The sequence below is a fragment of the Ornithorhynchus anatinus genome, chromosome 4 (genome assembly GCF_004115215.2).
Source record: "Ornithorhynchus anatinus isolate Pmale09 chromosome 4, mOrnAna1.pri.v4, whole genome shotgun sequence".
Taxonomy (NCBI): Eukaryota; Metazoa; Chordata; class Mammalia; order Monotremata; family Ornithorhynchidae; genus Ornithorhynchus; species Ornithorhynchus anatinus.
The window spans coordinates 41,949,241-41,965,027 of NC_041731.1; the positions used below are offsets into that span (position 1 = coordinate 41,949,241).

The 15,787-nt window shown below is 42.5% G+C and overlaps 1 protein-coding gene across 5 annotated transcripts in view; it reads right to left on the bottom strand.

Moving 5' to 3' along the window:
- KCNT1 (potassium sodium-activated channel subfamily T member 1) overlaps positions 1 to 15,787 on the bottom strand; it is a 278,660-nt gene that overhangs the window by 99,520 nt on the left and 163,353 nt on the right. For all 5 annotated transcript variants that reach the window (XM_039911792.1, XM_039911790.1, XM_039911791.1 and 2 more), the window contains 2 exons: positions 15,237 to 15,316; positions 3,014 to 3,113 (listed from right to left, as the gene is read on the bottom strand). In XM_039911792.1, the coding sequence (XP_039767726.1) occupies positions 3,014 to 3,113; positions 15,237 to 15,316 (180 nt within the window). The remainder of the gene's footprint in view (positions 1 to 3,013; positions 3,114 to 15,236; positions 15,317 to 15,787) is intronic.

Consider the following 15,787-nt stretch of genomic DNA (forward strand, 5'->3'; position numbering starts at 1 on the left):
GGAAAGATGTACTAAATGATTGGTCTAAGTTTTGGGGCCTAACATTCCCTCACCCAAACCTCTTTTCTTTGGTTTCAACACCCCTTTCTCCATGCCTGAACTTTATAGCAGCATTTTCAGTAATTAAGGTTTTGCTAATCTGGAGAAAGCTCTAGATGTACTTACTGAAATTCCCCATACTGTTGACTATCATCTCAAAGAGAAACACAAACCTTTCCCCAGGCCTCCCTGAAGCTCCTCAGCTGTGTTTATAAGGGTGATGCTAGATTGGGAGTGGGGCTGGGGGCTTAGGAGAAATTCATAAGAATGACACCCTAGAAAAACTGGGCAAGACTTTCCCCCTTTCATCACAAGATTTAAGACAGCCAAGCTATGGAATTCTAGCCCTGGAAGCCATAAGATCAAGACCTCTTTGTCCAGTCATCTATCCACTAACATTTGGTCAAAAGAGGACATAAAATTTCAGAGGTCTGAAAGCTCCTTTAGATAATCAGAAATAGGCACTTTGGAATCCGACAAGTTCACAGGCTCAATAATTATGTTTCAGATTGGTGAGCATTTAGAAAATCACAATCTGTTAGGAGAAAGAAATATGGCTTCTGCAAGGGGAAATCGTGCCTCACTAATCTGTGGCAGTTTGATGAAAGGGTCAGCAAGGCTGTGGATACAGGAGAATGATTCTCTTATTTTGATTATCGTATATTATATTTGATAAGATCCCACATCAAAGGCATTTTCTAAAAAGGAAGCATAGGATTGGAAAGAATGCTTTGAAATGGATAGAAAACCAATTTAAAATAAGAAACAAAGGGGGAGGTTAATTAATTGTTTTAATGGATTAAAAAAAGTAAAAATCGTTGGGGCCCCCAGGGATCTATCCAAGAACTGATAGATTTTAGTAAATGACCTAAAAGAGGGAGTGTGCAGTGAACTCTCCAAGAAGCCAGATGGTAGTTGTCTTCTGGAAAGTGTAATGCCTTGAAGATGGGGATAACTCCAGAAAGATCTCATAAAGTTGGGGGAGTGAGCTGAAAAATGGCAGATGACTTCAGTGGGAGCAAATGAAAAGAAGCACACCTAAGGAAAGACAGCTCGGAATTGTTGCTTCAAGTACAGTTCCATCAGCCTCAGGCCACCCAAATGCTGAAAACAAAACAAAAAACAGACTTTGCCACCCTTGGCATGGCCTCATGTGGCGTACCGCGGGCAGGTCTGGCTGTCATATTTTCGGAAGGATGTTCTAATCCTGGAGGAGGGAAACTAAGATGAAGAGAAGAATGGAGAAGCTTCTGAATGAGAATAAATATAGAGTGAGGACTCTATTCTTGAATCAAGCCAACTGAGAAGCATAGTTTATTATTATTATTATTACTATAAACTGCTTACTATGTGCCAGGCACTGTACTAATTCCTGGGGTAGATATGAGGTAATCAGGCTGGACACAGTCCCTGTCCAACGTGGGGTTCACAGTATTAATCCCCAGTTTACAGATAGGTAATTGAGGCATAGAGAAGTAAAGTGACTTGCCCAAGATCACTCAACTGACAAGTGGTGAATCTGGATTAGAACCAGGTCCTTCTGACTCCCAGGCCCATATTCTATCCATTAGGCCATGCTGTTTCTCTGTTCTGAAGTCTGCAAAACCATTTGAGGACAGGGCAGACTTGGAATTATTGTTCCCCAAACTCTACAACACAAAAAGGAAGAACCATGCTTTGAAGTTATAAGTGCTTAGAGAAGCAGAACATGGGTTCTAATTCCGGTTCTGCCGCCTGTCTGCTGTGTGACCTTGGGCAAGTCAGTTTAACTGCTCTGTGTCTCAGTTCCCTCATCTGTACAATGAGGATTGAGACTGTGAGCCCCATGTGGGATGGGACTGTGTCCAACTCGATTGGCTTATATCCACCCCAGTGCTTAGTAAAGTGCTTAGCATATTGTAAGCGTTAAACAACTACCATGTGAATAATATTCATATTGTATTATAATATTATATAATATAATAATTTATAACAAACATAATTATTCAATATAATTTATTATATTCTATTAATTATAATTATTATCATGGTATTTGTTAAACACAATATGCTAAGCGCTTTACTAAGCGCTGGGGTGGATACAATAATAATAATAATTATTAAAATGGGGATTAAGACTGTGAGCCCCAAGTGGGACAGGGACCATATCCAACCTGATTATCTTGTATCTACTCCAGTGCTTAGAACAGTGCCAGGAACACAGAAAGCACTTAACAAATACCACAATTATAAGAGGGATTTGTATAAATTATTGGATTGATGACATGTAATAGATTACTTGAAAGAAACTGAGAGATAAAGATGGAAAAGCAAATGTTTGAGATGGTACACAAGGATGATTGTCAACCATCGAATGATTCCTCCAAGAGTTTAATGTCATTGTCAAGGAAAGAATTCATGCCTGGATGGACCACTGGACCAATGGCAGATGACATTTCTGTTCTTAAAATTCAAGAGCTAACTCTTTCGGTACAAGTTCTTTCAGCTATCATGAACAGGAACTGGGAATGTAATCTCTAGGCATCTGATTTACTGTTCTGTCATCAGAGATTTCTCCCAAATATCCATCAGAATATTTTTCTACTTCCAAGTCCAATCTCAACTTGCCTCCTTTGTAAAAAACAAAAAATAAAAATACCTATGGGACTGACAAATGTCATTCAAGAGAAACATTCCTTCACTTATTTCTCCTAATCCCTTCTAGCCCCTACCAATCTATGCTGTCTCAAATATCCTTTCCCTTTGAGTCTTCTGTGTCCTTGGTCACTTATATCTGCGAGGAAAAAGTTGCTATTTAAGAATAAACTCACATAACAATTGTGAGAATTACAGCAATCATATGATTGGAAGCCAATATATAGACTTTAATGGTTTTGTTGGGATGGAGGGTGCAACGTAAGATTTTAGTAGGTTACTTCAGAGCACATACTCTTTACATAGAAATAGGAAACTTTAACAGGCAGGGAAAACTCACCATCCTATTCCTTTGGCTGGGTCATCAAGCAGGACTCTGACAATATAGAGGAGGCAGGTAAGCAGCTTCAGAGAAAAGTTGAATAGCCTTATTCTTAGACCTGCAACAGATGATGTCACGGAAAACATTAAACAATGTTTCCCACTTTGCCAAGGGAAATTCTGATGAGGTAGTTTCCAGAAAGGGGCAGTCAAGCCCACGCCCAGTGAATTGAGTTCAGAGGCTCAAGCCCTCAAATATCCAAACACCAAGCCACCATTGTGTGTTCCTACAGTAACTCTGGAATTAGCCCTATAATCAATTCACTTTTGCTTCAATTATTGATGAAGAGGGGACTGATTTTCCTGCTGTCCCAACCACTTTTTCTCATTTTACTACTTACTGGGACAAGGTTCTTTTCTTCTTCCCAGACCCTGATAGTGAGTCCTGAACCACCTGGCCAAGTAAAGTGCTTTACTTCTGGAATATTCAATGCTGCTGGTATCCATCATCTTAAAAGTGTTTAGCCATTCACCAAGGCACACAGGGAAACTGAGCCTTACAGATGTCCAAGGCTACAAAAAGGACTGGGAAGTTGGAGGGAAGGCTGAAACTGATTCTGGAACTCTCCAACATTCCCATCTACATCCATATTTTCTCAGTATACTATTCCCATGCAGCAGCATGTTTGAGCCCATTTCTACTCTTCTCTGGGCAGCTGCTCCTCCCAACTGCCACCACTGTGGCATACCTAATGAAAAAAACAAAAGCAAATGTTAGATGATTAGCCAGAGGACTCTTAAGAAAGAAAGTTGCCTCCTACACTGGAAAGAAAGGTAGGCACATTGTAACTATTCATTAGAGTGGAAATGACGGGGGGAGGTTTCCAGGATGATTTTAGTCTCCTTCCCAAACTCAAGTGAGGAAAGTCATCTCAGAATTTGACAGAGAAACTTCAAAGGAAGAGTTAATTCTCACATTTGTATTATTGGCAGTTTCTTTAGAACCAACCATCTCATATCTCACACTTTGTGGATGCCATTTTGTATTTGGGATGAGATATAATGGTTGAGTGACACAAGGTGACAGGGCAGAAGAATAAGTATAGTCCTAATCTCTCTCCTTTGCAGTCTTTCATTTCCTTCTGCCTTCAGGACAACCTCTATTTGGATGTCCTGTCAACTCCTCAACATGTCCAAAACAGAACTCCTCATCTTCCCACCCTAACCCTGTCCTCCCCCTGACTTTCCCACCACTACAGACAGTACCATACTTCCTGTCTCATAAGGCTTTAACCTTGGCATTATCCTCACCTCATCTCAATCATTCAACCCATATATTCCATCTGCCACTAAATCCTGTCGGTTCAGCTTTCACAGCATTGTTAAAATCTGTCCTTTCCTCTCCAACAAATTGCTATGACATTAATCCAAGCACTTACCCTATCTTGCCTTGATTACTGTATCAGCCTCCTTGCTGACCTCCCTCCCCCTTCTGTCTTCCCACTCCAGTCTATACTTCATTTGTCTGCCCAGATCATTTTTCTACAAAAAAGCTCAGCCCATGTGTCCCCACTCCTCAAAAACCTCCAGTGGTTGCCCATCCAACTCTACATCAAACAGAAACTCCTTATCATTGGTTTTAAAGCACTCAATCTCCTTGGTCCCTCCTACCTCACTTAGCTACTTTACTGCTACAGACCAGCCAATACACTTCACTCCTCTAGTGCAAGCCTGCTCAGTGTGTCTTGATCTCATTTCTCTCACTGTTGACCTCCCACCCAAGTCCTGCTGCTGGCTGGAATATCCCTCCTCTTAATATATGACAGATGATCACTCTTCCTCCATTAAAACCTTATTAAAGGCACATCTCCTCCAGGAGGCCATCCCTGACTAAACCCTCATTTCCTAAGCCCTCAAGGGCTTAACACTCATGCCACCACCAAATCAAATTGGACGAGACTTGATGAGACTTCTGTTCAGAAATTGTATCCATTATAGTCCCTCCAATGAGGCTAAAGTGTGGGGAAAAGTGCATGAGGTCTGTGAATACACAGAAGAGGGAGGAATATGGGAAACTTCTCTCTCTCTTCCTCTTCTTCCCTTCTCTCCCCCGCCACCCCTGACACATATGTACTCTCCCACCTCTATAGGTCCAAAACCTCTTCCTGTAAGCACATTCCCTCCATCCCTTTTATTTCTCCCTCAAATTCTAGTTTGTCTCACCTTCTAGGTTTGCTTTTTGGCCCATCTCCCTTTGTTCATTGGGTTAACTTCCCCAAACACTGCCCAGTTAGGCCATAGCAATGCCTCAAGATTAACAAAATCCCCTGAGAAACTATTTGCTCATCAATCATATTTACTGAGTGCTTACTGGGTGCAGAGCCCTGTACTAAGCACTTGGGAAAGTTTCCAGACTATCAAGGGGCATTTTAAAAGATCTGAAGTCATCTCCCTTGCTTATCCAGGGTGTTGATTTCTCAGGCATTTGGTTCCTCACCTGCTGGTATAATTCTCTTCCTATGGTCTTGGCAGCTCCCAAATCCTAGATCTCTAAACCCTCACTGGGGAAAAAAAGCATTATTTCCATTTTAAAGTTCACCTAAGATATCCCATGAAGCCACTTATGGCTTCATTCCCTTCCAGAGGCATGAAGCAATCAAGATCAGGATATAGGATGTTTGATAAAAGCTCTGAAAAATCCAGGTGGTTTAACAGGGTGAGCAGGAGGCAGGTGGTGAATGTTATGTAGCCATAGCTCAAGGGTAGGCTTTCTCAAAGCATCATCAAAGGGACCATTTGGCAGCTGGGACCCTCCGACTCAGGCAACCCCACAACACACACAACCACAATCACACACACACACACACACCTGCCCCCTTCCTTGAGAAGGTCACTTTGTCCAGGGATAGCAAGAAATAATAATAAAAAAAAGAGTCTCACTTCTTAACTCTGACTCCCTGATGGACAATTCCATGGGGGTGTGATAAAGTGTTTTTCTTGAAAAATGTTGGAATTTTTGGTTTGTGATATGCGTTACGTTCTGAGATGTCCTAGTGAGCATTTCAGATGCTGGCTTTTTTTTTTTAACCTCTGATGCCTTTTCACCTCTCTTGGTGGGTCTTCCATTTCACATGCTATTCAAGTGCTTCTGCGAAAAGGGTAGTTGGCTAAAGCATAGAATACTTAACAAAATACAGCCAGACTCTTCCAAGTATAAATTTGTACATTATTGGGAAAAAAAAACCCACTCACAATTGTCCTATTCAGAAACATTTAAAAAGTCCGCGTGGCCTGTCAGAAGAAAATTAATGTTGTGGTTTGGAGAGAAGATATTAAAGGTATAGGAATCTTGAAAGAATTAATTTCAATATATTTGAGTCTTCTATTCATGTGTTCAAAATCATCCAGGAGGGTAAGGTTCAATTTGGATGTGTGAATAAACAAAGGAGAAACCCAATTAGTCTTTTAATTGTTTAAATAATTGGGTGTAAATGAAATGATGAAAATAAGAATCAGGGGATGGATGGACTAATCTTATTATAGCATCTCCAGGAAGCTGTAGCTGAAAAATTCTTTGCTACCACCTTTTCATTGATTTTACATATAGATTGAAGTGGCCTAATACAAACTCATAAGAAAAAGGCCAATGTTGAGTCATATTAGCTCATTTCTCTTCTGCAAACATAATAATAATAATAATAATTGTATTTTTAAGTACTTATTGTGTGCCAGACACTGTATTAAGTTTTGGGGTGTGTACAAGCAAATCAGGTTGACACAGTTCCTGCCCCCACATGGGGTTTGTAATGTCAATCCCCATTTTACAGATGAGGCAATTGAAGCCCAGAGAAGTGAAATGAGTTGCCCAAAGTCACATAACAGACAAGTGGTGGAGTCAGGATTAGAACCCATGACTTTCTGACTCACAGATCAGTGCTCTATCCACTACGTCATGCTGCTTCCAATTATTCATTGCCACTGGATTCTATATGAAACATTTACATGCAGCTTAAACAAGCCAGAAACTCTAATCTGTGGTTCATTCCAACCCTGCCTCATAGTTAACCCAGTTTCCCACTCTATTCCAAAGGCCTTTTTAAAAGGAATTGCCACGTGACAGCATGCTGCCATAGAGCAATCCCCAACAGCTACAATAATACTGTGTGCTATTAGGCCTGGAAATTAAGAAGAATGAAGATAAGGAAACATTTAGTCTTGCCTCTGACTAGAGAAGTTTCAAGCTTGTGTTTTTACGCAGGCTATTTGTCCCACCATCCAAGACATCTCAATACTAAGCAGTCTCTGTGCCCTGAAAAAGTGATCAAGAGGTTTTATCTTAATGCTGAGGGATGAGGCTCAGCCAATTGCTTGCTGCGTGATCTTGGGCAAGTCACTTCACTTCTCTGTGTTTCAGGTTCCTCGTCTTAAAATAGGCATCAAATACCTCTTTTCTCTCCTATTTAGACTTTGAGCCCCATACTGGATGAGGACTGTGTCCAGCCTGATGATGATGATAATAACAATAATAATGGTATTTATTAAGTGGTAACTGTGTGCCAAGCACTGTATTGAGTACCAGGGTAATAATAATAATAATGTTGGTATTTGTTAAGCGCTTACTATGTGCAGAGCACTGTTCTAAGCGCTGGGGAAGATACAGGGTAATCAGGTTGTCCTACGTGGGGCTCACAATCGTCATCCCCATTTTGCAGAAGAGGGAACTGAGGCACAGAGAAGTTAAGTGACTTGCCCACAGTCACGCAGCTGATGAGTGGCAGAGCTGGGATCCGAACTCATGACCTGTGACTCCCAAGCCCGGGCTCTTTTCCACTGAGCCATGCTGCAGGTCCCACATGGGGCTCCCAATCTAAGTAGGACGAAGAAAATGTATTGAATCCCTATTTGGCAGATGAGGAAAGTGAGGCACAGAAAAGTTATTTGGCTTGCCCAAGGCCACACAGCAAGAACTTGATTAACTTGCATCTACCCTAGCGTTTACAACATATAGAAAGCACTTGAAAAATGCTGTTATTGTTATTTTATTATTATGATGATGAGGTTCTCCGGTACGTTTCTCTGTCCATTTTAGGGATACAATAAATACTACTGATTTATCAAATAGCTCGATTAGACTGTAAGCCCGTCAAACGGCAGGGACTGTCTCTATCTGTTGCCGACTTGTTCATTCCAAGCGCTTAGTACAGTGCTCTGCACATAGTAAGCGCTCAATAAATACTATTGAATGATATAAAAAGCTTGAATCTGGAGGACTCAGAACAATCCACCCAGCTGATAAAAATGAGCCAGCAGGTGGCACTGCCTTTCCATTCCGATACCTAAGTCGACAGGGAAGTTTCTAATTTCATGTTAGGAAAAAAAATTAAACTCAAACAGAGCACCCAAACCAAAATGGGTCACCGATCTCCACCAAGCCACGCAAATTTTCCTCTATTACGGATTTTACTAGTAAGCCCAGGGGGGAGGAATGTTAACTTGGGCTTTATTCTTTATGGGGTTTGGTAATTTGCCGGGGCTTAATAATACTTATTATTCTTGTCATTATTATTAGTAATAGCGGCAGTCATAAAAACAACAGCCCATCGGTGAGTTAACCTAGCCATGAGGTTGCTTGTAATTATCACCTAAATGTGTGATTGGATGTATTTACCCATTTGAATTCATTTCACCCTCAGCGTTGTGTGCCTTAGGTTCTAACTCCTAGAGGGCAGATCCTGGATCTCTTTAATTAGCTTTGAATAACTTCTAGCACACTGCCATACACAAATAAGTGCTTAAGAATGCTTTAATGATGGTAGTGAGTATCAAAAAACCCTACCCTGAGACTCCCTGACATTATTTGCTGTGAAGTGGGCCATGGAAAAAGAGAGGTTTTAAAATAATCGGCTATTTCATGTTTACCTTTTCCATTTCCTCACACTCTCTTATTGTATTCTGATGCTCTTAGCTCAGGGAAGAAGCTCTATCCCTCCTGTGATTTTTTTTCCATATCTCTGAGTTGTCGGGGAGGGGTGTGCTTGGGCAGGTTTAATCATTTTAGATCAATCAATTATTCAGTGGTGTTTACTGAGCACTTACTGTGTGAAGAGTATGGTACTAAGCACTTGGGAGAGTAAAATTCAAAAGAGTTGGTAGACATTTCCTGCCCACAGTTAGTTTACAGTCTAGAGGGGAGGCAGACATTAATGTAAATAATTTCTAGATAATGTGCCTAAGTGCTGTGGGGTGAATACCAAATGCCCAAAGTCACTGATCCAAGTACATATTGGAGTACTGGGGATGTTGTATGAAAAAGAAGTAGGGAACGGGGAGGAGAGGAAGAATATTCATGGGGAGGGTAATGCAGCGGGGCATGCAGTCAAATCTGTAGAAGGGATGAGAGAAGGCTAAGGGTTGAGGAACGTGCTTGAGTTACCTACTTCAGCAGCCTTTAATCCCTCTTAACAAAGGCTTCTCTCTGACCCCAATAATTTTCCCTCTCCTGCTTGTCTTTCTTTACTGGTGATTAGATACCAGCTGGTAAACAGACCTAGGAGGAAGAAACAACAAGATCTCTTGCCTCGGCCCCTCTGGGACCCTTGAAAACGAAGAGACCAGGAGGTGGAAACAGTGGAAAAAAACCCCCTTTATGAACAGTCTGTACTGGTTCTATTGGACGTCCTCCTTGTGGACTGAGAAACAGAATGGAGACAAATGGCTACTCTAATTAGAAAGATAAAATCCTTAGAATAACAAAATGCCAGTGTTGGAGCGGAATACCCCATGACATTAAAATAATAAAGTGAGCTTCTAGGTCATCTCTGAAAAAACAGTGAACATTTTCAATTTGTTCTAGGGAGCATGATCTCCACTAATAATGCCCAGAGAAATGGACAGCCCCAGCAGGGACACTGGCCCACAGTAAATTAAAGCAGGGCTTATTTTATGCCTGGATTTGTGGGAGTTCAGCCCAGCAAGCCTTGGGAAGAGTCTTGCCACCCTTCCCCAGCATCAGTATCTGCTCTATGGTATGCAGCTTTCCATGCCTTAAAAGGAATATTACCAACAGGAAGACCACCCTTATGGCAATGGGTAGGGAGGCACTGAGCCATTAAGGAATTCCAGAGATCTCTTTGTCCTCCCCAGTATTTTTGCAATCAATTACAATATTTACACTACATAACAATTAACAGTAATAATAGCAATGATATTCATAAAGCACTTGCTATGTGCCAGGCACTGTACTAAGCGCTGGGGTGGACGTGAGCAAATGGAGTCGGTCACAGTCCCTGTGGGGCTCGCAGTCTCCATCTCCATTTTACAGATGAGGGAACTGAGGCACAGTGAAATGACTTGCCCAAGGTCACACAGCAGCCAAGTGGTAAGGTTGGGATTAGAACCCATGATCTTCTGACTCCCAGGCCCATGCTCTAACCACTACACCATGCTCCTCCTGTATATAAAGGTAGCCGTTTGGGTGGAGAGGAAAGGGCGGATCTTGGCGATATTGTAGAGGTGAAACCGGCAGGTCTTGGTAACGGATAGGATGTGTGGGGTGAACGAGAGAGACGAGTCTCTCGTTATATCCCGGCTAGACTACTGTGTCAGCCTTCTCCCTGACCTCCCTTCCTCCTCTCTCGCCCCGCTCCAGTCTATTCTTCACTCCGCTGCCCGGCTCATCTTCCTGCAGAAACGATCTGGGCATGTCACTCCCCTTCTTAAACACCTCCAGTGGTTGCCTATCAACCTCCGCTCCAAACAAAAACTCCTCACTCTAGGCTTCAAGGCTCTCCATCACCTTGCCCCTTCCTACCTCTCCTCCCTTCTCTCTTTCTACCGCCCACCCCGCACGCTCTGCTCCTCTGCTGCCCACCACCTCACCGTCCCTCGGTCTCGCCTATCCCGCCGTCGACCCCTGGGTCACGTCCTCCCGCGGTCCTGGAACGCCCTCCCTCCTCACCTCCGCGAAACTGATTCTCTTTCCCTCTTCAAAACCCTACTTAAAACTCACCTCCTCCAAGAGCCGTTCCCAGACTGAGCTCCTCTTCTCCCTCTACTCCCTCTGCCGTCCCCCCTTTACCTCTCCGCAGCTTAACCCTCTTTTTCCCCTTTTCCCTCTGCTCCTCCACCTCTCCCTTCCCATCCCCACAGCACTATACTCGTCCGCTCAACTGTATATATTTTCGTTACCCTATTTATTTTGTTAATGAATTGTACATCGCCTTGATTCTATTTAGTTGCCATTGTTTTTACGAGATGTTCTTCCCCTTGACTCTATTTATTGCCATTGTTCTTGTCTGTCCGTCTCCCCCGATTAGACTGTAAGCCCGTCAAACGGCAGGGACTGTCTTTATCTGTTGCCGACTTGTTCATCCCAAGCGCTTAGTACAGTGCTCTGCACATAGTAAGCGCTCAATAAATACTATTGAATGAATGAATAAAGGTACACTAAAGGCTCATTTCCACAACCCTGCTGCAGAGGATGTCACTGAGATGAGACCCATTTCTCCATTGCCTTACTCCATACACACACTGCACACATGACCTTGTAATCAAGGGTACTGCTTCCAAACTGGGCTGTCGTTGGCAGGAGTTGAGGCAGAGCAGGGCTAGGGGTCTGATGGTGGATCAGTAACGGACAGGGGACAGACTGACTGGAAACTGGACTCTTGTCTAAAACCAGATAAATGGCCACTGTATCAATGGTTCAGGTACCGGGGTTTAGATACTGGGACTCTCTCTCAGTACAAAGAAGAGCAGAGTTAATCGCTCTTAATTGCAGCTTTTCCTTAAGAGGTTAGATAAAGGTCTAGGAAAATTTTCCAGGAAGAGGATGGTAAAAGAAGGGCAGATTCCTCAGCACGGGGGAAAACTCAGTTTAAGGTGCAGCAGTCAATAGTTAATTGGCTTTTTTGAAGCCCTAACCCCAAAGATAAAAATCGGCAAACTTTGATCACAAAATTATCTTAAGGGGCCCAGTGTTCCCCCGAAATTCAGAGCAGAGACCGCAGTCTTCACTCCTCATCGCAGCAAATACTCTCTATTACAACTGTTTCATCTAATTATCATTCTTTTAACTGAGAAAAAAACACCCACTTTTCCACACTTTCTTTTTTTAGCAGTCTCTAGGAGATCTTGGTGTATATTTTGGGGGGAGGTTGTGCCTGCGTGCTTTGTGGCATAGACCTGGGGGTGCTTGGGAAGAAAAGTCAGCACTTTCTACTTTTATCAGAGTACTGTACTAAGCCCTTGGGAGAATACTGTACAACAGAATTGGCAGATAAATTCCCTGCTCCCAACAAGCTTTTGAGAGAGAACTGTAAAAACTGGATTGACAAATGAATCCTTTTACCTCCACGCTTCAGTTTATGAGCAAACCTATGATGGAGTTACCCATCGGAAATGACAGATGAGCCCTGGTGGACTGAGATTCTGGGCCGAGGAACCGGACAGTGCTATCGCCATATTGCCGCTGACACCATCTCTGCCCTGCCAGTCGCAAGCAAGTAGGAGGGCAGAAATTCAGCACATTGCCAAGTGCTTCTTACATGTGGGAGGCATTTAAAGTCAAGATGGCCCCAGCCAGAGCTCCATGACTTGGAGGCAATGGCTGTGGTAGCCACTGTGGTCTTAGGGCCAGCTATGTTTCAGGGCTGTTACTGGGTTTGTCCATATTGTCGAATGCCTTAGGTAGGTATTCAGTCCCAATCCTGACTGCTGATGGCAGGTGGCCCCAAATAACAGAACCGGTACTAGATCCCAGATCTCCTAATTCCCAGAATAATGCTCTTTTTCCTGCACCAACACTGGGATAGAAACCAACTACATATTGTCATCAGACATCAATAACACTGAGACTATTTCTCCTTCAGACTCAATGTTACCCTCTGGGGTACATATATAAAAAAATCAATCAGTCAATGGTATTTATTGAGTGCCTATTATGTGCAGAGCACTGTACTAAGCACTTGAGAGAGTAATAATAATAATAATAATGTTGGTATTTGTTAAGCGCTTACTATGTGCCGAGCACTGTTCTAAGCGCTGGGGTAGACATAGGGGAATCAGGTTGTCCCACGTGGGGCTCACAGTCTTAATCCCCATTTTACAGATGAGGGAACTGAGGCACAGAGAAGTTAAGTGACTTGCCCATAGTCACACAGCCAAGTGGCAGATCTGGGATTCGAACTCATGAGCCCTGACTCCAAAGCCCGTGCTCTTTCCACTGAGCCATGCTGCTTCTCAACAATTCATAGTAATTGTGGTATTTAAGTACTATTCCACAGAATTAGCAGACAGCTTCCTTGTCCCTAATGAGCCTACTAGTCTAAAGGGAGAGACAGACATTATCAGAATAATATATAATATATAGTTATATTATAATTTATAATAATTATTATTATATTATTATATATAATTTATATAATTATTATAATCTGAATAATTTATAATATATAATATATCATTTAAAGATATGTACACAAGTGTTGTAGGGTGCTTTGAATTGGAAGAAATTGGAAGAACTGATGCTGATTTCAAAAAAACCCAAACTGGTATGGTACTCTCAACACTAATGCATGTTCTGTAATTCCTTCCACACTGCATGCATGTGAATATGGCCACTTGTTGGGACTGCTGCACTTTTTACCTATAGTACCTTTCCTTATTTCCATTTATCTCTTGGCCTGACTCAATAATTATACTTAGAATTTGAGTAAGCACTTCAATTTCCCAGACTGCTTTCCCATCAAGGATCACATTTCGTGCTCACCAAATCCTGGAGATGTAGCCAGGGCAGAGATAATTTTCCTCATGAGGAAAGTGAGGCTCAGAGAAATTGAGGGTCTTTAGCGTGGCACAGAGAAGCAGCAAAACTTTGTAGAAAAAGCATGGGCCTGGAAGTCAGAGGACCCAGGTTCTAATTCCGGCAACATCACCTACCTGCTGTGTGATCTTAGGCAAATCAGTTAACGTCTCTGTGCCTCAGTTTATCTCCTGTAAAATGGGAGTTGAATCCTACTCCCTTCCATCTAGACTGAGAGCCCCATGCAGGACAGGGGGTGTGTCCAAAACTGATAACCTTGCATTTACCCCAGGGCTTAGAACAGTGCTTAGAACATAGTAAACCCTTTACAAATGCCAAATGTCCTTCCTCCCTGATACCTGGTCTTTTTCCTTTTCTTTTTTTCCCCAGATTATCTCTAGGAAAGCTTATGTTACACTGGTATTGGGCTATCGGGTTTCCTTGGAAACATCATCTGGAAGTATAGCTGGGTGATTCTGTTCTTGAAAAACATTACGTTCTATGAAATCGTGTTTTCTGAAACAATGAGTCAATGGGAAATGGGAGGTTATGGTCTTTAGCTGTTCTTCCTCCTAGATGTCAAGGTTGCATTTTAACGGTCTGTCTTCCTGACTACACTGTAAGCTCCTTGAGGCAGGAATTGGGTCCATCAACTCTACCATATTGTACTCTCCCAAGTGCTTAGTACAGTCTTCTGCACACAGTAAGTACACAAGAAATACCACTGATTGATCGGGATTCAATGTTAATCCCCTCCCTTGCAATTTCATAAACTATGCCATTTCCCAGGAACGCATCGGTAATAGCTGGGTCTGTATGGAGAGATGGACCATCTCCCCTAGCACCCCAGGGAACCTACTGCCAAACTGAATTATGAACCTCGCCTTTACCTGGGTCCCGGAACAGACAGAAGCATAATGGTCCAAGAGGCAGGAGATGGATTTCCTGAGCATTTTAGAGAGAAAATGGGGGAAGTTAGGACTAGGGAGACAGGGACCCAGGAGAAAGAGCAAGAGATAGAAAGGCAACAGAGGGGACACAAAACACAAGAAACACTGATAATGGAAAGAGAGAAACAGACAAAAACTGGGAGTAAATTATCTGGAGAAAATACAAATGTGTGTGGGTAATTCTGGGTAGGAGAGGAAGATGGGCTAAAATTAGTTTGCTTCCTGTCCTTTATTAGCACTATATCTTTCCTGGGCACTTTCAAACTACTGGGAGAAGCAAAGCTTAGAAGTTGCCTTACCCAGTGGTGAATCCACATCTTTTTGAGGGCTAAACATGTGAGTCTGCCAACATTTGCAGTGGAAACTACCAAAAGAATATTATCTGAAGTCACACATGACCTCAAATCCCATCTCTCGGATCGTCTTTGGGTAATTTTCTGGAGAATAATACCAATCAGAAAATAATCAAACATAGTGATCCCATGACTTACTTGATCTTTGGTTTTTGATGAAGAACAGCTTGAGTCGCTCTTTAAAAGTGTTTTCATTGACATAGAATTCTACTTGAACCCTAGGGGAGAAAGAAAAGCAGGCATTAGAAACTTATTCAGAAAACTTGATTCCCAGGAAAAAATGCCTTCACCATTTCTTTCAGGATACACTATCAGACATTACCTTGAAGAAAGAAAGGAGGCACGGACATACACGACTCCACTCCTTCTCTACCAAATAGCAAACAGCAGCATTTGGCATGCCATTGGAATCAACCAATCCATGTTGTTGACTGAGCGCTTACTGGGTGCAGAGCACTTTACTAAACCCTTGGGAGAGTACAATATAACAATGAACAGACATATTCCCTGCCCACAATAAGCTTACAGTCTAAGGAGGAGAGACAGACATTAATATAAATAAATGAATTACAGATATGTATATAAGTGCTGTGGGGCTGGGAGGCGGGATGAATAAAGGGAGCAAGTCAGGGCAACGCAGAAGTTAGTGGGAGAAGAGGTAAGGAGGCCTTAATCAGGGGAAGCCTCTT